The sequence below is a fragment of the Camelus bactrianus genome, chromosome 14 (assembly GCF_048773025.1).
Source record: "Camelus bactrianus isolate YW-2024 breed Bactrian camel chromosome 14, ASM4877302v1, whole genome shotgun sequence".
In the NCBI taxonomy this organism is placed as follows: Eukaryota; Metazoa; Chordata; class Mammalia; order Artiodactyla; family Camelidae; genus Camelus; species Camelus bactrianus.
Window position 1 is genome coordinate 41,120,194 of NC_133552.1, and position 23,068 is coordinate 41,143,261.

At 33.2% G+C, this 23,068-nt stretch overlaps 1 protein-coding gene across 1 annotated transcript in view; it reads right to left on the reverse strand.

Annotated features, from left to right (window-relative positions):
• Positions 1–23,068, reverse strand: part of DACH1 (dachshund family transcription factor 1) — a 397,126-nt gene that overhangs the window by 101,272 nt on the left and 272,786 nt on the right. Inside the window, exons 4-6 of the mRNA XM_010973575.3 lie at positions 22,476–22,648; positions 9,504–9,639; positions 5,997–6,131 (exon numbers count right to left, since the gene is read on the reverse strand). Of these exons, the coding sequence (XP_010971877.2) occupies positions 5,997–6,131; positions 9,504–9,639; positions 22,476–22,648 (444 nt within the window). The remainder of the gene's footprint in view (positions 1–5,996; positions 6,132–9,503; positions 9,640–22,475; positions 22,649–23,068) is intronic.

Here is a 23,068-nt window from a genome sequence, read left to right on the forward strand (position 1 = left end):
AATGCTCTCTAATCTCTTTGGCATCTAGTTCATGAAAATCGTCAGCAAATAGTGAAATGATCCAACTTTCCAAGTTACCAAAATCTAAAGTTATGGATGTCCTGGAGAAGCCACTGAGGTCTTCAGCATCTATAAATGGCTCTATTTCTTTTAGTAATATTCATATGAATTATGTAATAATAAATTCCTAGAAATTGGAAATTTTACTCTAGGTAACAATAAAATAGCTCATTTTATAAGTGGCTTGTGTGAGTGGTTCAAAGATGAAATTCTTGCCCACCAGAGAGAACTTCATTGAATTTTGGACCCATTCTGTTCTGGCTCATGTATATCTAACATGTGATGACCTCCTATGTTTTACAGAGCAAAACATATTTGTTTCTCCTCAATACATTTATTGAACAAATTCAGGGTCGGTAAATTATACTAAAAATTTAAGGCTTTTTTAATATTATAAAAATTTACTTAGGCAGTTACTTTCACAACCATTGATAAGGAAAATAGTTGATTAACATAGCTACTTCAGCAATTATTTCCTTCCAAAACTGCATATTACAATGTTGTCACACGTAATCAAAACATTCTCTAAAATATGGAGTTTCAATTTTCCTATTTGAGGTCAAGCGTAAATCATGATAACTGTGATCTTATGAATTATAAACAGATAATATTCTAATTCTGTGGTTTACAATATGTATATTTTCCCATCTATAAAATCAAGCTGTATACCCATTAGCTAATTTGACAGTACTAATGATTTCATGGAATATTTACATAAATCAAGTGCTCCAGACACACCGTATCTCATTTAACTCTGAAAAGAAATTTATTGTACCCACTAACGCCAGACTCTGCTAAGTATACAAAGATGGTGAGAAGAGAGAGCTTTTCCCCAGAAGAATTTTGTGCTGAGCACTAATGAATAAGGAGACATATGTATCCCAGGTAAGGAAAGAAACTGAAATATATGGGAAAGGACAGAGGATGTTTGAGAAACCTGAAGTTCAGTGTGATAAGGTGCAGAGGGAAAAAACAAGCATTAAAGCCAATATTTTATAGCAGTTGCCCACCATAATAGGTATGTCACGGGAATCTTATAGTAAGAATTTTCTTAAGTATTACTGCAGCTTCTCTGTCTCAAATGATCATTCATATAATAATAAGAAAACAATGCCTTAAGAACGTTTCACCTGGGCTGTGGCTTCACATGTAAAATCTATCATCTACTTAAGAAAGAGCTCTGGGATTCAGTGAAATTTGTTCTCCAGTGTTATGAATCACATCATTCAGGTCAACATCATTATTTCACAGGTTCAGAAACTGAAAAGTCACATGAATGGATAGTTAGGGAGAATACTTAATAAGAGACTTTTAGATATGTCAAAAGAACCTAAATTTAAAGGATCAAAGTGAAGGAGAGGTTATGTGTTACAGATTTTAAAAAGTGAATACTCATGGCCCACATATAGTATGTTACCATTATCAAAATATTGAAGTTTTTGGTGGAGGGGTATGGCTCAGTGGTGAAGCACATGCTTGGCATGCACAAGGTTCTGGGTCCAATCCCTGGTACCTCCATTAAAAAAATTGAAATTTCTCTTAAAAAGAAAAAAGAGGTTTTCACTCTATGCATATCTACATAGTCACATGAGATACTAACAGATTCAGATTTGTGATATACGTGTCTATGACTTGTACTATTAATTAACTTGTATAATGTCAATCTAGGATTTAAAAAAGAAAGTCATTTTTGAGGACAATCCTAAAATTAAAATGTTAAACAGTGAGAAATGTGCAAAAGGGAATATATTCCAAAAATTATTTCCACAAATGGGAGAAAATTGATGGCAGTTATTTTAAAAAGATGTTTTGTAGGAAAATGATCCACAAGGTTGGAAGCTAAAAATAAAACATTAACAAGAGAAAATCTCAAGATGGGCAGTTTGCTCACTACTTTATTACTTTTAGTGCTCTGTCCTTGAGAGTACCAAAGTAAGAACCTTCTGTACAAGTCTGTTAACCACTGGAAATCTTGAACACTGCCCACCAAGCAGAATATGTGGCAAAATAAATGTTTTATGGCCTGAAGCAAATCCCCTATGTTTCCTGCTTCATCTTAAATTATTCCTGCTTCTAAAATGGCAGGAGTCACCAATGAGAGAAAGTTTTCATATTTTTTATGATAACAGATAAAGGAAAGAGACTTTAGGGAAAGTTAGAATATATATGAAGAAAAAAATGTGTACAATGGTAGCAGAGAGAGAGAAAGAAAAAGGGAAGTTTTTACATTTCATATGGTTTATTTCACATATCTGACACTCCGTAAATATTTACCAAATGATTATGTCATTTTGGTACATTTAGTCCAGGACTGAAATACACTACCATAAATTAGGTATTCCCTCAGTGGTTAGTTCCAACTATTAATGCTTACGTTTCCTATAACTGGAAAAAATTGATACTATAGGGTTATCTGTATCATATATTTAATTTTTGGTAAGCAAAAAATTAGATAAATTCCATAGTAACAAAAACGTGCATATGAAACTATATGCAAAATATGAAACCTGCTAAAAACTGGTTGAAAATAGAAGCAAATTAAGCAATTTAAGAAAAACCAAGAAACAAATTACGCATGAGAGAGTTAACACTAAATCTGCATTGATGCACAAATTTTCGGGGGATAAACAGAGAAGTACAGCATAAAGAAACAGAAAGCTTAATTATATAATTTGTCAATTAGTACCACCTATTCCACTAAATTTAGATTGAGGGTGAAGATCAGCAATGTTTTTAAAATCCAGAAAGCACTAGAGAACTTGGAATATATTTGGAAAAGTTAGAAGACATTGAGTTGTTTTTGAGGCTCTAAGCTGTATCATATTTTCCCTCAGTACATATCTCGAACAAACTCCTAATTTTAGTCAAAATTCCTACTTATTAAAATCATTTCTTTTTAACACTCAGGATGACAGAAACAATATTACATGTCTACTACTTCTTGATACACTAACTCATTTTTTTATATTTATATTTTGAATGCACTTTAATTAAACTCTTCCTAGATTCAAAAATCTATTAAAGTGTTTTCATTTTAAAAAAATAAGGAGCAATTTTACTCAGCATTAGTACTTCTGAATTCTTATGCCTGCAAAGCCACTGTTCCTTCAACTAACAGTGACTTAAATATTATGTCTAATAGAGTGAAGGCAATAATAGCTTTTTAATATTAAGAAGATTTAAAAATGCTTAAAAGTTACTGATGGTTAACACTTTACGCCACAGTGATTCTCAGCATACAAATTCATTTTGGTATCTATTCTTAACATCAATGTTTTCTTAAGAATTATTGTGTTTTGAATGATTTAAAGTGGTAGGCAGCAAATTATATTTAAGAAGTCCAAGCCGAAAATGACACAAACATATAATTAATTTCTCTGCAAATGTCTCCAAATGAAGTCACTTGTTTTACTACAGATGTGTGTAGTAAGGAAGTTACAGGGCTAGTATGAGGCACATGATAAATGTACTCATGAAAGAAAACAATTTTTAATTTAGTAGACCCTATCAATCTAGAAAGCCTATGAATATTTACCATTAATTCAGTATGCTGAAAAACAGATAAAAAGGAGAGTGCCTACAAGAAAAAAGCATCATATAATAAAGCACATTCTATGAGTATCAAAATCGATTATATTGTCCACGATCCCATAACTATCATTTGAAAGTATACGATGAGTTCACTGGTAGTTTCACATTCCTAGGGAGAATATTAAAATAAAAACTTATTTTCCTTTGTAAAATATACATTAAAAACTTTAAAACTGTTAGGATATTGGCAAGGTCTTTTTTCTGACAGCAAAACTATCTTAAAAACTTGAAGATGTGTTAGGAAGTATTATCAGCGATAGAGAAAGTGTGTATATTCATAGCCAGAACACACTACTGTTTCATATAAATGCATGTTCTACAGTTTATGTAGTTCCACCTTTTGCCTTCCATCATCACGGTTTTAACTTACCTTCACCATCTCTTAGACTCTTCCTAGACATTCAGCTCAGATCAATATACATCTATAGGTTGTCTAAAGCCAATGTAACACACACACGACTCCAAGGAGTTTACAGTCTAGTACTGGAAACAAGTCAATGGAAACATAATTTCCAAACAACAGGGCAAATGTTAGAATGAAGATTTTGGAGGGCAGGCCCACAGGAAAACCAGAGGTGGGAGCCCTGTATCAACCTAGCATGGTATCTCAGGGAAGGCTCCACGATGGTAAAATTGTAGTAATAGTAACAGATGGGAGGGAGACAGACAGATGATGGACAAGTGGGCAGACAGAACTCACGATTAGTGAAAAAAGAAATAGTAACAAAAATCAGAGGTCAACTCAACTTGAGACATCGGTTGTAGAAAGAGCTCCACCAAAAATTCCCGTGAGACTCATTATTTCAATCACATTATCGGTCACATTCTCTTCACTACCATCTCTGGGCTTTTGTGTGTCACTCCCAACCAGTCTTCACCAAGGTTCTTCAGGAAAATTAAGCCCTAATATCCTGACATCCACTGCACATCACAAAATTTCTCTCTGATGCATTTCAAGTGAAACTAGCCATGTATACAGCATCCATGAGAAAGCTGAGAAACAAGCCACTGAAATCATGCTTTATAGGGCTTCATTCTTTCACAGAACCTTAGTAGAGAATGGCTGCTTAACTCAAACAATGAATTCTTATCTTGAAATATTCTTAATTAAAACTCAAGTTTGGCCCGCTGATGCAATTGTGTATGCTCCACCTGGTTTAGTAATAATACTTGATAACAAATTTCAAAATAAATAAGTATAAAGTTGCTTTAATGCTGCTATCTCTCAAATATGCCTGGATTTTGGCAAGTTAGCATCTAGAAAAGATTATCATTTTCTCATTAATAGTCCATAATGCAGATAATCTAATTTACAGAAATATTGTATTCTTTCTCCCTAAGGGCTCAGCAGAGCTGCTTCCCTGTTGAATGGAAAAATGTTTATGTAGTAAGTATTTTCACTTTTTTGTAAGACTGCCCCCTCTTCACTTAGTTTTTCTCCAATCATTTCTTTCTGATCAATTATTTAAATGTCTAATTTTATTTATTTTCTTTTTTCATAGCATGTTAATTGGGCCTTTTGTGTAATTATGTTTTCCATGGAAACAATCCTTTTCATGACACTGATTATTTGATACTGATGTCAAAAAAGATAGTCAAAGTACCTGATCTATATTGACAAAATTTTAAAATATTAAATTAAGTTGAAAAAAGATATGGCAGGGCTCCTATATCCCCAGTTTAAATTTACTATTTGAAAATAAGAATTTGCATCCACCAGCACAGATTTCCAACATGCATGTTAAAATAGCTCCAGTTCTTCATGAAAGTACTTCATGAAATAGGGCATGAAAATACACATTTTTGCCTGTGAAAGTGAGTTAGGCTGATGAAAATGAAATGTAAATAGGAAACTTTCACAGCTTTGCACACTCGGGGCTTTGTCTACACTTTTGAAACAATACTAGTACATCATTTGATAAGATTCACTGTATTTCTTGGTTGATCAAATGACCATGTGTTTTTCAATCCAAAAAATATTCATAATGATCCTTTGTATATTGTTGTTGCTCTATCACACTAACAAAAATGACACCTGACCCTGAAGGCATGGAGAAAGATAAACTGTAGACTTTCAGGAACTGAAAGAGAACAATACAAATAATTCTCTGTCTCCTCTTTTGTTTTAATGTACCGGAAAATAAATTAACACTTACCTGTGGTTTAAGAGAAAACCATTCGTATTTCTTTTTTGTTGAATAAGCTTAATTTTTACTTAATATTGTAGGTTTTTAAAATAGTTATATGCCTTCTTTTAATGTGATCTTGAAATATACTTTGTTCTGTGATTAAAATCTAGTTCATATGTTGAGCAGGAAGAACAAAGCCACATAATCATATGTTACCTTTTTCAATATGCATCCTTTTCGACTCATGTCCCATGTCATGACCAGCCAAATCTCCCTCTTTGGGCCCAGGGAGTACGTTTGGTGATAAACCCATCAGCATCTGGTTCATGGACAACCCATTCTGATGGACAGCTGTCAAGCCAGAAACAAGAGAAAAAAGACAAAACCACAGCACATAGTGTTTAAATAACTTACTTAAACTCTTTTGGACTCAGAAGTAAATAAAATGTAATGGTCTAACTTTAAAATCATAATCTATCTCTAAGTTGAACATTGGGAGAATTGATAACTGACAATTTTCTGAAAAGCAGAAAAATACCGAAAATGAGACTATTTGATCTTATTTTATGTCATATGCATATTTTTTAATGTCTGAAATACTTTTGAATTGGTCATACCACTACAACCACTACCAATGACGTATTCAAGCTTTATCTAGTGTCTTTCCTGAGCATACAGCTTTTCTTAACTCTGCAAGAACTACAGTCTTCACATTAGAACACTCTTTAACATTGTGTTAAAACATAATTTTGAAAAATACTAGTGACATGTGAGGGCAAAGAGAGTGTTTAAGAAGTTAAGGCATGGAAATAACTATTTCAATATTCTATTCTAATCCACAAAGCACAAAGTTTCACAGATATTGAAGTACTTTTCTCAAAATTGGATTTGAACTCAAATTTCAAAATGAAAGTGCCCAATTAATATCTGCTAAATGGCTGGATGATCAAAAAAAATTCCTTTCTTAAACTCTTAAGAGTCACCTGTCACTTCTGAAATGATAATGTAGATAATCAACACCCTTATGATTTTCACAATCCAGTCAGTAAGTTTCTTAATAAATTGCCCATAAGAATCTAGGTTTTGTGCAAACATTTTGAAGAAAAGTCATTCCATAAAGCCTTTACTATCACTGGAATAATGTAGATTTTTAAAATGTATATAAAATAATATATATGACTGTATTAGGAATTACCACTTGGAAATCATCATAGTAAGAATTGTTTCAGGGAAGAATCTTTAGTGAATGATTCTGAAACTTGTGAAGGGAAAGTTTGATGAAGAATAGAATATCTATATGGTTTTAAGATACCTCTTACTTAACAAGATACTTTATCTACAAAGGTTTGAAAATTTTTTTAAAAGTAACTGTCCAGGAGAGAAATCTGGTAGTCACCACCTGAGTCAAGTGATAATTATCACAAGTATTGGAGAAATATGTCTCCTGAAATAACCCACTGAGAAGGACAGTGTCATGTCTGTGCCACTCCTGCCAAAAATACATAACCTAAGTCAAATGATGAGAAAATATCAAAAAATTCCAAATCTAGGGACATTCTACAAGGTAAATGGCCTGTAGTCTCCAAAAATATCAAGGTATTGAAAGATAAAAAAGATTGAAGAACTGTTTCAGATTAAAAAACATTAAGGGTGTATGATGAGTAATTCCGACCTCTGATCCTGGATTGGACTTTGAAATGGGAAAGAAGTGCCTCTTGTTCTTAAAAATATAAGTGAAGAAAAAAAATATAAAAGGAAAAAATATTAGTGGGAAATTTGGTGAAATTTGAATAAGGTATGTTGCTTAGAGAATAGTACTATAATGATCTTAATTTCCTGATTTTAATCATTGTAAAAGATTAAAAAGAAATAAATTCCTTGTTTGTAGAAAATAAACAATGGAGTATTTGAAGTAAAGAAGCACAATGCCTATAGTAAGGATGCTAAGGTGGCCTTGTGTCCTTATCGGGGTATGTCTTCCAGAGGGATCGACTGAGTGAGTGAAACTGGATGATGAATACTCAAGAATTTTTTATTATTTTTGAAATTTTTATGTAAGTCTAAAATGATTTTAACATAACATGTTAAAAATAAATGTGAATATATGATCACATATATGTATATACGTGGATATATATGGGTGTGCATATGTGTAGTATATGTGTGTGCATGGGTGTCTATATGTTTATTTCCACACGTGCAAAAATTATTACTGTGTTTCTATCAAGAATAAAAAAATATATGATTAAAAATAAATATATAGCAAAACTCAAAACTTTCCCTATTTGTCCATATTTCCATTGAAGAAGTATGAAAAATAAATAATTCTCTTTTTCTAGGACACTACCTTTCCAATGGCAACATCTTACAAAGGCAATAGAAATGAAACTAAATATTCATCAAATTTCCCGTTCTAGTGTCAGCATGGCACAAATGCATTAAGAAAATATTTTATTTGAAAAATTATTTGAAGTAGTGGGAACTGGAGTTTACCAGCCTCAGAAATATAATAGGTTTGGGAATGATTATCCAGTGATATATCCATTTTTATTAACAAACAGTTACAACCATCTCTTATAAACTTACGGAAATATGTTTTAGACAGGCCAAATGAGTATTCATATTTAGAATTATCTTGAGCTACATAATTGTCAATGATTATTTTAAAAAATACATTTATTTCATACAATTCAACCTAATATTTAAGTTATCTACCTCTACAGTATAGGTATTGAGAATTTCTGCTCTATGCAAACTTTTATTTATAACTTAGAAAGCTATTTTCTAGGAAAAGTTTTCTCTATTATGAAAATAATCTCAAAAACCAAATAACTTCAATAAATTTTGTGTACTTAGATAAAGTTTATACTGTAAGCATGATTTTATAAAATAATAACTAAATCCTGTAAACATTATGGTAAGTATTGGTTTTATCAACCAAGGTAGTCACTGTTAATATGTTCATTTTATTGGTAAAACAATATTAGATTCTTGTACAGACACTCAATGACCAGTTAACAGAATGGCATTTTAACTTGACTCCTAATTTTCTTGGCAGTGAAGACCACAATTAAATATCTGAAAATGTGATCATGAAATAAAATATAACCCTACTTCTTCCATTTTAATAATAATAACAGACAACAATAACAGTCAGAGCATTATTGACTGTGACTAATTTAAATCCTAAAATTTAACCAATTTCAAACTCTACAATCTATTGATCATCTGAATGACTATCAAATGCTTTTTTAAAAAATCAATTGATTTGAATTCTTTTTCTTTTATTCCTCTTTGTAGATATCTTCGTCAAGACAACAATGAATTTTAAAAATTAGTGAATTTTTTAAAGTGGCAGAGATGAGATTAAAGGAATGAAGATGAATACTCTCCATCAACAGTCTATGTGGTTGCTAGATACTTGAGAGTTGGAGGTGCTTCCTTCAGAAACTAATCTAGAAGGTTACTTACTTTCTCTGTTTCATAGCTCAAATCTTTATGTGTGGCATCAAAGAGAGGGAGTTTATATCAGAACCTGTTAATGTAGTACCATACCTCACGATATTGCAAACTGGGAACCATAACTTTGAGAGATGGTTATTGCTACCGAGCTTCAGAACATGATACATCTGAGATCCATTTGGAATGAGGGCATTTTGATTAGAAAAGCCAGCTGCACCTAATAAAGTTTAAAACGGTGACAAGTGGAAGGATGAGACCTACGGATTCGGTCAGAAGAGCTCTCAGTCCGGGCCGGGGAGCTGGACACGCTGCTGCTGCGATGCGACGATGGGTGGCTGCCAGGCCTTCTGCCCTCCTCGAGAGACGGGGCAGGGGAGGGGCTGTCGGGAACCCGCTCCTACGGCACCAAGGGAGGAAGAGGGGAGGAAAAGACATAAATACACTGCACCTTTGCTTCAGGAGTGTTGGTTTTTTCCTTAATACTCTAGACATGGGAAGATGAACACATTTTTTCATCAACATTGAACTGTTTTAAAAGACACCCTTTATCTTGAGCCAAGCCCAAATAGGGAAAGACTAGAAAGGCAAGGTTCTAGAGCTGAGCATCACTGTATAAAGGGCAAATATCAATCCCCTCTTTGGATTAAAAAGAGGCCAAAAAAGACAACCAGTTTAGAATTCATTAGACAATAAAGAAGTAACCGAACAAAGCAGGTTTTAATTCTAGATAATTATCAATTAAAAAAAATCTTGAAATATATTCCATTGCTTCAGCAAGTGTCTAGGATCATTTAACACACAAATTATCATCATGACAGACCATGAAAATAACACCAGAGGGGTTTTTAACAGCTCTTTCATTATGGCGCTGCTCTGGGTATAGTTGGACGGTCACATTTTAAGGCATCATGGAAGTCTATTATGATTTAACATTGGAATAATTTTCTTTGATTCTCGTAATTCTCAGATTCCTAGCACCAGCGCAACCACACAAATATATGAGGGGAAATTCATGCAAAATGTATTAGTTGTACCCCAGGGAAACCTGGTGTCATGTTTCCTGATACTGTTCTATGTTAACACTCAGGTCCCACCTTGTACCTTCCCTGTTAAGCCCTGCACCTTCCCCATGAGACTAATGTGCAAACATACTGTATAACTGTCTCCAATGAGCTATTACAAATGGAGTTACAGTTTAAGAAATAAGATACTCATTTGTTAACATTTTCCTCTTGGCACAACAAGATATTTATACCTTCAGATATCAACACACACAGGCCTTGGAGAACTGTCTTTTCAATAATTCAGAAATACTGGGAAGTGTAAGTAAACTGATACATGATACATCACAAATAACAGGTAAATGATTCCTTATCGGAGTGCAAAGATGCAGATATTTAAAAAGCAGATATTTGAAAAGAAAGAAAGTTCTAAGATGGAATTGGCCTCTAGGAGGCTGTTTTCAAAATATCAAAGGCTAATGTAATAGGAAAACAAAGCCAAGCTCAAGGCTTGATACTAACAGAGAAAGGGGGTAGCGTATGTTTTCAGTCTCAAAAGATCCTTTAGCCTAGTGATGGTTTGCAGGTCTACTTTGAATTAGAATCACCTGGGAGATTCTTTAAGTGCTTATGCCTGGGCTTCACTCTCAAGAGATTCTGGCTTTACTGAGTATTATGAGTTGAATTGTGTCTCCTCAAATGAAGTCCTGACCCCCAATTTCTAGGAATGTGAGCATTTGGAAACAGGGTCTCTGCAGATAAAATTAGTGAACATGAGGTCATACTAAAGTAGGGTGGGTTCTCCATCCAACATCACTGACGTCCTTACAAGAAAACATGGTGAAGATAACGAAGGAAAAATGTCATGTGAAGATGAGGCAGCTCTGCAGCTGCCAGCAAAGGGCTGCCAGCCACCATCAGGAACTCTGGAGATGCCAGGAAGGATTCCACCCAGAATCTCAGCAGGAGCATGGCACTGCTGACATCTTGATTTCAGACTTCTAGACTCGAGAATTGTGGGGGTACAGATTCCTTTTGTTTTAAGCCACCTGGCTTATGGAGCCTTATATACTGAGTCTGAAGTAAGACCCAGACATTGGTGTTTTTGAAGGCTCTCTGAGTTATTTTAATGTGCCTCCAAGACCGAGGACCACGTGTCTCATACCCTTTTAATTTTTCAGTCCTGCACATTGGCAATAAACATCTTCAACAGATATACTGAGGATTCATTCTTGAGGATCATGGCAAATAAAATGAATAGAAGCCCTCTTCCAAAACCCATACATAAAATAGTTTCCCAATATATATTCCATGGAATAAAAAACAGTCCCATAAGAAATTTCACAATAGTTTGCGAGATCAAACAATATTGTACCAAAAGGAAAGGAAAAAAAAAGGCAACTAAATTCTACTCCCAAAGTTGCAGTGCATAATTTCAAATCTATGTCTTAAATAACATGAAAAAATGAACACATTATCAGTTATTTTTGAAAACTAAATAAATTAAATGAGCTATGATTCTAAATGGTTCTGTAGTTCACATGGCAAGCAATGACCTAAATTTCTAAGAAACAAACATATATATCATGATTTAAAAGAGTAGGGAACCATATCTGGATGCCAAAAGTTACTTCCTGTCTTCTAATTATAATTTAAAAGTACTTTGAATTATAAGTCTTCTTTCTTAACATTCACCCCCACCTGAAAGCTTGAAGCAGCTTTACTACACATTTATTATGTGTTCAGTTTGACGAGTTTGGTAAGATCTAGACCATTTTCATTACCCCAGAAAGATTTCTCGTATCCCTTTCCAGTCAATTCCTCCCATCCTCATAAGCAACCACTTTATGAATTCCATCACCAGGAAGTAGTTTGGCTGGTTCTAGAATTTCATAAAAATGGACTCATGTAGTACATACTTCCTGGTGTCTGGCTTCTTTTACACAACAAAAATTTTTTGCTATTCACTCAAGTTGTTACATGTATCAATAGTTTATTCTTTTTTTATTTTTGAATATATTCAACTGCAAAAATATACTACAATTGTTAATCAAAATGGCAAGAAGATTCAAATCAAGTCTCTGCAATCACTAATCAAAGGATAATCTTGGCTTCTGTGTAGCAGTCAAAGGCTGACGCTTGTATCATTTTTGGAGTATCTGTATTTATTATAGAGAATGAATTTATAAAACAGTATAGTAGAACTCCTTTGTAGTCTGTATAGATGTATGAATAAGTTATCCTATAGTTAACTGCATACATGACCAGATATACATCATATAGAGTCTAATCCTGATTTCTCAAATTCTGATAAAGAGGCACACAAGTTTGTCTAAGCTTTAAAGATAGTTCCTAACACAAATAACTCAACACTTGGATAACATGGAAGCACATAGTATATGTTTTGGGAAAAAAATTGCTATATTTTTATATAAATAAAATATTCTAAATTAGCCATTCTATTTTCTTCAAATTTCACTCACACCGATGTTGATTCATCAATATGTTTTAATATTCCTCTTAATAATTATGTAAGTGATCATATTTGCAGTGGCCTATGTTTAGCCAAACAGAGGTAAAGTGCAATCTTGAAATAAATCAATCCCTCTAAAATCATTTTGCAAGTCTGGGTTTCCTATCATGATAGATTTCTCAGTGGCATTAATGGAAAGCATGAGAAAGTGATTTTTTCCTGAGATATTTAACTCATAAAACACTTAAATATCTAATGCATAAAATTCTAGTAACAATGGTTATGCCTTTAAAAGCAATTATTTGTTTATTTTATTTTCCACATAAATATAACACTTGTTTCATTAGTCAATGTTTTTAATTGTCAACGTTTTCCTTGATGATTCTTTTCATTCAGGTATTATTCATTTATTCATTTATACATTCAAAATTTTACTCTAAAGGTAACACAATAAACTAAGTCAAAAATATATTAGATTTAAATCTTAATGTAAAATATCTTAAATCACAATTTAAGGTTTAGAAAATATAGTAGAAATTATAGTATTTATTTTAGCTCTAGCTTATTTTTACTTTAATTATATTGTTTTGTCTAAGAACAAAGGATACAAGGACAATATTTAATGCATTTACTTAATTTTTTTAATTTATGCAAATTTTTATGCTTTAAAAGCTTAAGTATTCAATTGAAACTTTCTATAAATTGAGACAACACATTCAGTCATTTCACTTAATGTATAATTTCAATCTTTGGAACATAATGTATTGTTCTTTGAAGAACTTCATTAAAGTAAAATCCATTGAGCAAGTAAGATTTGAATACATTGTTGCACAATAAATTAATTTATTTCAACAGCTTAATTCTTTTATCGTATTTATATGCTTGCCTTTCCAGAGTACATTATAAGATGGAGAATAATGGAGACAGTAAAGAATTGCTTAGGAGAGAATCTCATAATTATTACTGAAACAAAATAGATAATGAGTTTTATTCAGACATAATAAGAAAGAAGTAGTTCAATGTCTACAGGGAAACTATGTAAACTGGATTTATCATTTCATTTTTAAAGGTTAAATCCCTTTAACCTCCAAGATGGCCCTGAAGTAGGACAAAGAGGAAGAATATTTAATCTAATATTTCAACACACTGCTTTATAGTCCTGCATCATAACTCCAGCAATCAATAAAACACAATCTTTTGCAGTGTTCCATCTTTATAAAACTAGCCACAATAATAAATGAAAATTTAAGAGGAATACACTCTCACGGGAAAAAAAAAAGAAAGGTCTTACTAATAAACTAATGGTAACAGAATAACAATAAAGGGAAAGCTACATTTATTGCCTCTGGATAAACTAAAAAGTATTGGTCTCCACCATAATTCAGAATCAAAGGTGGAATTTAAAATGATGAATTCTCAAATTTTAAAATAAAAAGTATAAAATGGTCAGCACTACGCACATGATTAAACATTAAAAAAATGCATTGTCTCAGCTGCTTCGTCTCCACCACAAAATGCATTATATTTTATCAATTTAAAATATTTTCTTGGAGTCTCAATAATCACAGCTAATTTCTCTAAAGGGTTATTTCATTTAGCTTTATCTTTGATCTCTTTTTAATTATATTCATTTTCATCTGTTTATCAGTTAGTGATTCCCTTACTGAAAATGCTGTAGAAGGGGGGAGAAGATATTCTAATGTTAAATGTTACCCTGACATAACTTTTAACTTGCAACATTGAAGTTGACTAGCACTTTATAAAACCTCAACTCCTGAGCTCTATGACAACACAGAGTTAAATTCATTTGTTCAAAGAATGTTTGCCAAACATCTAAGGTGTGCCAATGTTCTAGGCCCTAGTTACATATAAGTAAAAAAAAAACTGACACAAACCCTTCCCCCGAGGGAGCATATATCACAAAGTAGTAAATATTGTTAGTGAAGGTCCGGAATCAGATACACAGATGGTGACATCCAGATTTTCTTATTCTGGAAAAGTGAACAGAAAGGATACATCATAGGATTGGAAATTCTGGATTCAGGAAAATGTTAAAAAAGTACTCTTGGAAAACAAAACAAATAATCCTAATATATTTGCATCTGGTAGGAGATCAGGCAGTCACCATCAAAGCCCCTTAACTCAAAGGTCTAATTTGAGGCTTCAAGGGATATTTACAGAGCTTTTTATTTGTTTTGATAATGATACTCAAGAAATACTCAATTTTGCTAAATGGGAAAACTGGTAGAACCTGAGTGTGATCATAAATAACTTAATTTTATTCCCCTACTGTCTCTTCAAACTTTGCTCAGTGTTGGTAAGGAACTATATTTTCCCCACATCTATATGAAAATTCAAGCAGCCTAGTAACTTTCCAGGTTACTATTTGGTAATACAAAATCCTATTGTTACTTTTAAGCAGCAAAATACAGTCTTGACTCAGAAGGATACCTCAGCCTTATGTAATAATAAGTATTATCATCTTAATTAAAAGAGAAATTCCTCCTTTCCTACAGTCGAGGAAGAGAAGAGACTAAAGGGAAGACAGCAAATAGAAAAAGGGAAGTTCTGACTTGCCAGTGTTGACATTGGCATCACTCTGTTGATGGCAAATGTATAAAGGCAATTTTTTTTTTAATCTAGTTAAGACACTGTGTATGTTTCTTAGAGGCCACTAACTCTATGAACAGCTCAAAGTCCCTTGATGGGTTTAATTTGTCTCTATGTTCCTCTGTCCTCTGAATTTCTGGCATAATTATATCTGGATGCTTGACTCAAGTTGATCTGGGGGCAACAGTACTTCATAGATGGTGCTGTGTGCTTCCTTTGGAAGGGCATTATGTCCGCTTGATTGAATTTTGTGATGCTGGCCACCACTGATAATCTTGTCCTAGATTCATCACTTCATTAGGACTTGCAGTTTGGTGAATTCTAAATATATCATTCTGTACTCATTTATTTGCTAGAAGATTTCTATGAACAGAAAGTTTCTCTCGTGCATTATTTGGTTATCCTGAGGGATAGTCTGCAGGGGAAAGGCAGGAAAATGCTTGATGCCACCCCTTCATCCTTTGTTTAAACCTTTATTTGTCCTTTATAAGAATCAATTCCCTAGAATTCTCCAAAGGTGAACAAGGAGTTTATATTTTAGTATTATTATAAACTCATGGATCACTTTATAAACTCATAAATGTATGTCATGGATTTTAATACATTGATTATGGTATCCTTAACAGTGGTTGTGTTTTAATACTTCTTTTCCTTGCTGGCATCCTCTCTTCCTATTTAATGTCAACACCCAAATAAACATGAAGAGAACATACTTAACTGTTTTTCTAAAACCAAGTCAACTTTATATGAAATAGTTTTTTCTTGTTAAAAAATTCCATTTAAAAGTGATGCATGCATTTAGAATTATTTATGGTTCCCTCCAAATAAAGTATTCTGTACCCAAAAGCAAACATGAGGTACATGACATTGTTCTAAGATTTTAATCTAGTTTGCAAATTGGGTTACTCTGGTTCTAAACATTTTGAACTTCATACAAGTAAAGTCCTATTTAATAATACAGTATTTTAAGGGCCTGCTTTGAAGGACAGTATTAGAGAAAGGAACATTTATATATTATATTTAATTTTTTTTCAATGTTTAATTCTTTAAATGATAAACTGTCTCTAAGTTCTCTTGCTCTCTTTCACACCAGATTGGTAGAGAAAATTAGCAAATTGAAGTCATATTTCCTGTTCTCAGAAAAACCCTGTAAGGTGGCTTGTGAAGAAAGATGCTTATTCAACTATGTAGAATAATTTGGATGTTGCCAAATTTCTCAAAAACAATTTAACATTATCCATAAAGAAAAGTGAAATCTGAAAAAAAAACGCATTTAAAAATCTGCTTTGTATACTATGGAACTACCGGCCTTCCCCAAAAGTGAAACACAACACTTTTGCTAGATGTAAAAAAGGTTGAACAAGAATAAGAGGCTGAGACAGAAAGAAAAGCCTTACAATATATTTGTAACTATATTTCATAAGCTGGATGCAGTTGGCTATAAAATTCTAGAACTTATTTTTAAGCAGATGATTGTGAATACCTGGGGAGAAAATTAAACTAATGATAAGATGAAGATGATGTCAGTGTTGAAAGATTTCCAGTGATTTTATAAATACAATTTTACCCATTGTAACAACCTGATGAGGTAATGTTATTATCCCCATTGTACAGAAAAGAAAATGAAGACAGAGCTATTAAGTTGCTTGAACAAGGTCGCAAGACTAGGAAGTGGCAGAACTAGAATAGAAACCCAAGAAGTTTTCCTCCAGAATCCATGTTTTAAACCCCTAAAATATGCTGCCTTTCTGCTTTTCAATTTTCTTTTTATTTCAGCAAGAACCATTTTTTTTCAAAATCCTTATGATATCATTGTGAATTTGTTAAATAAAAAGTGAGAAAAATATTGATTCATTCGGGGGGGTTGGGGTTACTTGATGAATGATTCCCAAAGAGAATCAATTAGTAGAACATTTCAGCCTATTAGGAATTCTCTCATGACTAGAGGAATTGATCTCTTGATTTATACTGTTTATTTTCCTCAGTGATTTAAGGTAATACAAGTAATACATCCTTTTACAATTTGGAAATGATACAAAGATGGTATAAATAGCTAATATGAGAATTCAGTGTTAACACTCAAGAGTATCTAAAGAGCCTGGAAGATAAAAAAAACAATATGGATAAATGCAAATTCCTAATACGAGCAAAAGATAGACTTGGCTTAGTAAAATTTCATGTCAAAAATGCATGGAATCTACTGAGTCACACATTCAACTAGCAAAAAAAGTTGTGAGCTATGACTACATTTATAAACTATTGTCCAGGGCGGAGGCTATAGCTCAGTGGTAGAATGTGGGCTTAGCATGCATGAGGTCCTAGGTTCAATCCCCAGTACCTCCATTTAAAAAATAACAAAGAAATAAAGAAATAAACCTAATTACCTCCCCCTGATAAGTAAATAAATAAAAATGTATACTTAAAAAACTATTATCCAAACTGAGGTTTTCTTTCGTTCCAGTCTCTTCACCGGCAGGTTCACTTCTAGAATATTTTATAGGAGAAGAGTGGTGAGGAGAAGGCTTATTTTAAAAAAAGGTCAGACAAGAAGCTTGATAAAGGATTGTCAGGAAAAATTAGAATATTTGATCTGGAGAAAAGAAACACGACAGGTACCACAATAGAGGACCTAAATATTTACCGACGTTAGGACCCAGAAGAATTAGTAGACTTCTTTTCTTCCCTAGAAAATACAATAAAGTTAAAGTAGAAGGTATTGAGATAAAAATTTTAATTTGATTAATGAATACCTCCATCATGCTTAATTTTCCTGAATATAGAATAGGCCTCCTACAAAATAGAGATATAAAAATGAGTGGAGAGGATGCAAAAGTGATTTCTCCACCACAGGGGAATCTGAATTACAAAACATCTAACATCCCATCTTCATGCTCTATGAATAATAAATAGTCAAAGTATATGGGTTTCACTGGTCCAAAACAGACACATAGAGAACTTGTTATATTTTAATATATTCTTACAGACATTTAGCTGTTAGGGACTTCTGGTAGAATTATTATTATCTAAACAATATGCATCCTTTTCCTCCCTCCTGAAAATTATCTAAAATATTTACAGTAGTCCAAGACAATCAACCAGAGACAATATAAATTCAATACTCCATCATGGAGGTTTGCATTTAAAGCAAATAACAGTATCACAGTGATACGGTCCTCCCCCATATAATTTTTTTTTCCTCAATGCTTTTATTTTTCTCAGTGCAAAATCCTATGGCTCCAGAGTGTTTTGAGAGTTTAGTATGTGCTGCTTCAATTAATCACAGTCTAAGATTCACATGAGTTTGAGTTAATCAGAACTCACGGATCAGCAAATTTTCTCTGTAAAGAGCCAACTAGCAAATATTTTATTCAACTCTGCCTTTGTCTATGAAAGTAGCCATAAACATTATGTAAATTAAAGACCATGGCTAAGTTTCAAAAAAGAATTTATTTACAGACACTAAAATTTGAATTCCATATGACTTTCATATGTCATGAAAAATTCTTCTCCTTTCGATTTTTTTCCAACCACTCAAAAAATGTAAAATCATGCATAATCCACAGTCCACACAAAAACTGGCAGCGGGGTGGCTGCTACCCAAGTTCAGCTGCTTGCAGCCCCTGCTCTACGGCTTGTTCTGGTAGCTACATTTTCATCAACAGGTTTATAAGAAAACCACTGGAGTTCCTTTACTTCGTAGAAACAGACAACAAAAAATATTTCTTAAAATATGTGACTCTGAGAGTTATGTTTTTGTTTCTCTTCTGTCCTACAAATTCTTACCGCCATTCTCCTATAAGCTGAGGTTTGATTTTAAGTCTTGTCATTACTCTCAAAAAATGTAAATTGTACATTCCCACACATGGAAGATTCCCTGAAAAGCTGTTTTTTCTTGTTTTGTCATTCTTCCAATGGGGATAAATCTTTGCTATTTAACATTTCACTTTTAATTGGCCTTCATATTTAGAATCTTTTCAGGCAGACAAACTTGCAGGCACGATTCTATTTACCCACATGGGCTCCTTACTATTTAATGTAACATAAGAGCCAACCACTTCCTTTGGGAAAACAAAAACTTCCCTCAACTTAAGTTTGATTAATATGTACCATGTGAGATTACTAAACACTGCTTCAAATGAATGAGGTGATGAGAATGTTGAATTCTCAGTAATAACTATTATCAAAAATGATCATAAATTGAATTCCACATCAATACTTTGATTAACAAATCATCTAGTCTGTTTCTGTTTTGTAAATTAGTTTCTTTGCCTTTTTTTCTCTTGGATTCCACATGTAACTGATATCATACAGTATTTGAGGGTGGGAAGAGATAAATTGGGAGTTTGATTCTCACAGATATTAATTAATATATATAAGATAGATAAACATGTTCATACTGTACAGCACAGGGAACTATATTCAATATTTTGTAGTAACTTATGGTGAAAAAGAATACAAAAATGAATATATGTATGTTCATGTATGACTGAAGCATTATGCTGTACACCAGAAAATGACACAACATTGTAAACTGACTATACTTCAATAAAACTATATTTATATACAAAACAAAAACAAAAACAAATCATCTAGTAACAAGAAGAACCCTCTAAAAGTCACTCAAAATTTTAAAAAGTTCTCTTTTCAGTTCCTCAACTGATGACAATGTAGCATTCACCAGCATTCTCTCAGGGAAGGAGATTTTTAGTAGTTTATCTCCTATGATATTTTTTGTTATGTCCCTCTTTTAAGGATATTCATGATGTCAGGAACAAGTACACATCTTTGTTTATAGGGCCATTATTACATGGAAAATTCTTACTTGCATATTATCCAACTTTTGATATAAAAATAACAGGGTCTTCACAAAATGTATAATTGCACGAATCTATTGTGACAGTATCATACAGAGTATTTTCACTGCCCTAGAAGCCCGCTGTTCTCCATCTAGCCACCTGCTGCTCCCACCCACTTGCAACCACTGATCTTTTTAGGATCTCCATAATTTTGTATTTTTCAGAGAGTCCTACTCTTGAAACCATATAGTGGGTAGCCTTTTCAAAGTAGCTTCTTTCACTTAGCAGTATGCATTTAAGTTTCCACCGTGCCTTTTCATGGCTTGATAGCTCATTTCTTTTTCGCTCTGAATAATATTCCATTGTATGGTGATGAGAATTCAGCTAAGCTACTCCGTGGTCCTGCTCCCTCAGCACCCATTTGGTTTGGCCAAGTGGCCTGCAGGGACCTTAAAGTGATACCGGCTCCTTCATACAGATGTATGAGCAGCTGCCACAGGGTCCCGGTCAAATGTAAGTCCCTGATAGGACTTCCCCAACAGTCCTTGTGATCGGCAGTCTGCTTAGATAAGACCACTGGGAGGCTTAACACCCTACTCTTCTGGTTTGAATCGACCAATCCAGCTCTAGCTTGGGAACACCAAAGTGCCCCGCCCATAAAATCCTAGTAAAGGCATTTGCCTCAGGCCCTGACTTGACATCCCTGTCTGGTCCCTTGAGTCATGCCAAGTACTTCCTCCAGGACCTGTGAATAATGTCTTCTCTATTTCATTTTTTCTTGTGGTCTGTTGTTGAACCACAGATGTTACTTAACAAATGTCATTTTTTTTTTGAAGTATAGTTGACTTATAATATTATATTCATTTCGAGCATACAACATAGTAATAAGATATTTTTATAGATTATTCTCCATACAAAGTTATTAAAAAATATTGACTATATTTCCTATGCTATACATTACATTCTTGTAATTTATTTATTTTCTACCTAGTAGTTTGTACCTCTAATCCCCTTCACCTGTTTTGTCCCTCCCCCTTCCTCTCCCCTCTGCTAATCACTAGTTTGTTCTCTGTATCCATGAATCTGTTTCTCTTCTATGTGCTTATTTGTTTTATTTTTTGGATTCTACATTTAAGTGAATATATAGTGTTTGCCTTTCTCTGTCTAACTTATTTCATTAAGTATAATACCCTCCAGGACCACCCGTGTTGAGCAAATGGTAAAAAACAAAGTCATAATACATGGATGTACACAATTTTTATATCCATTCACCTGCTGAAGAGCATCTTGGTTAATTTTAAGCTTTGGTAATTATGAAAATAGCTGTTATAAATTTGTGAATGTGCACATTTTTGTATAGAGATATTTCCAACTCTTTTGGGTAAAAGTCATATGACTGTATGGTTAAGAATGTATTTAGTTTTGTTAGAAATCACCAAATTGTCTTCTAAAATGGGCATACCATTTTGCATTCCACCAGCAATGAATGAGAATTGTAACAAGGCTTTTCATGTTAAACATGCTCCAGAGACTCCCCCAAATTCATGTATATTAAATTCAGAAAAACAAGTTAATAATTATGTCAGATACGGATAATGCAGTGTAAGGTATCTTTTACTTAGTTCAAAAATTAACAATCTATTCTGACAATGCATTAAAAGTCTTTTGATTTAAGTACACATTATGAAATAATATGAATGAAAATATATATATACATACACATATTTAAAGTTATACACATCTCCCCACATACATACAGAGAGAATGAGAGAATTGTGTAAATGCACTTGTATGTGATGCTTGTCTAACAATGTTATCTTCCACTTAATGTGCATTTTTGAATTTAAAAAGTTTCAATTTTATTATTTCATTTACTTTTTATATCCACACTATATTGCCCTTTTTTTAGATGTAGAAATAATCAGAAAGATTGAGTTACATACCCAAGATGACACAGCTAGTTAAGTGGCAGGATCATAATTTAACCCTTCTAGTCTTCTGAAAACAAGTCAGATACCATTTTCCAAACTAAAGCCTTAAAACACCATGCATACAGACCCATGCACACAAACACAACCAGGCATATAAGCACACACACAATTTGAAATACATCATTTAATAACCTATGCTCATCTCTTCCCTAGTACAAACAGAAAATTTAAAGTTAGCCTAGCCTGTCTAAATATCGTACCCCTGGTTCTAATTACTACAAGTGACTTTTCTCATAATCTATTTTCTGTCACTTAGCTCTTTGGAATTAGAATTACTTGTGGAATAAGAAAAGAGGATTGAGTGACAGTGGCTTAAGATGATTTTGGCTTAATCCAAGTCAATCATGTAATTAAACAATTACCTTAATAACAGATGTCTCAACTCTGGATGGGGGACTCTGAACTTGTGCTGCTGCCGCCATATTTGCAATGGTGCTGAGATGGTTCATCTGGCTCATTGCCATGGTGACAGATGCTGGAGGTAGGCTGACAGGAATTAGAGGGTGCGGCATCATCATAAAAGGAAGTTCCAGTCCTATAAAAGATACACATATATCATCATTTCTCTATTCAAATAAAATGATGAAACAGGGTATATATCACTAATTAAAATGGTTAAGAACGTAAATCATTGACAATTGAAGCATTTAAAAATGTTGTAATCGACAGTCAAAGGAAAAATACTTGTCCTCTTTGTATGCAACCATACCCACTTACCACTCAGGGAAATTAGGGTTAAAGCTAACCAGTTTGGTGTCATGTTTTATCACTCACCACTCTTCACGTGTTTCACACAAAAGGTCAGTTCTTTGTTATACTTTTCTTGTTTAATATGCTAGAGTTTTCTTTATCATGATTAGTTACCGAAATGTAGTCTATCTCTCTAATGTGTCCTATATTTTACAATCCGATCATTCAATTTTTTCTTTGCAACTATCATTTTTAGTGCTAAAAA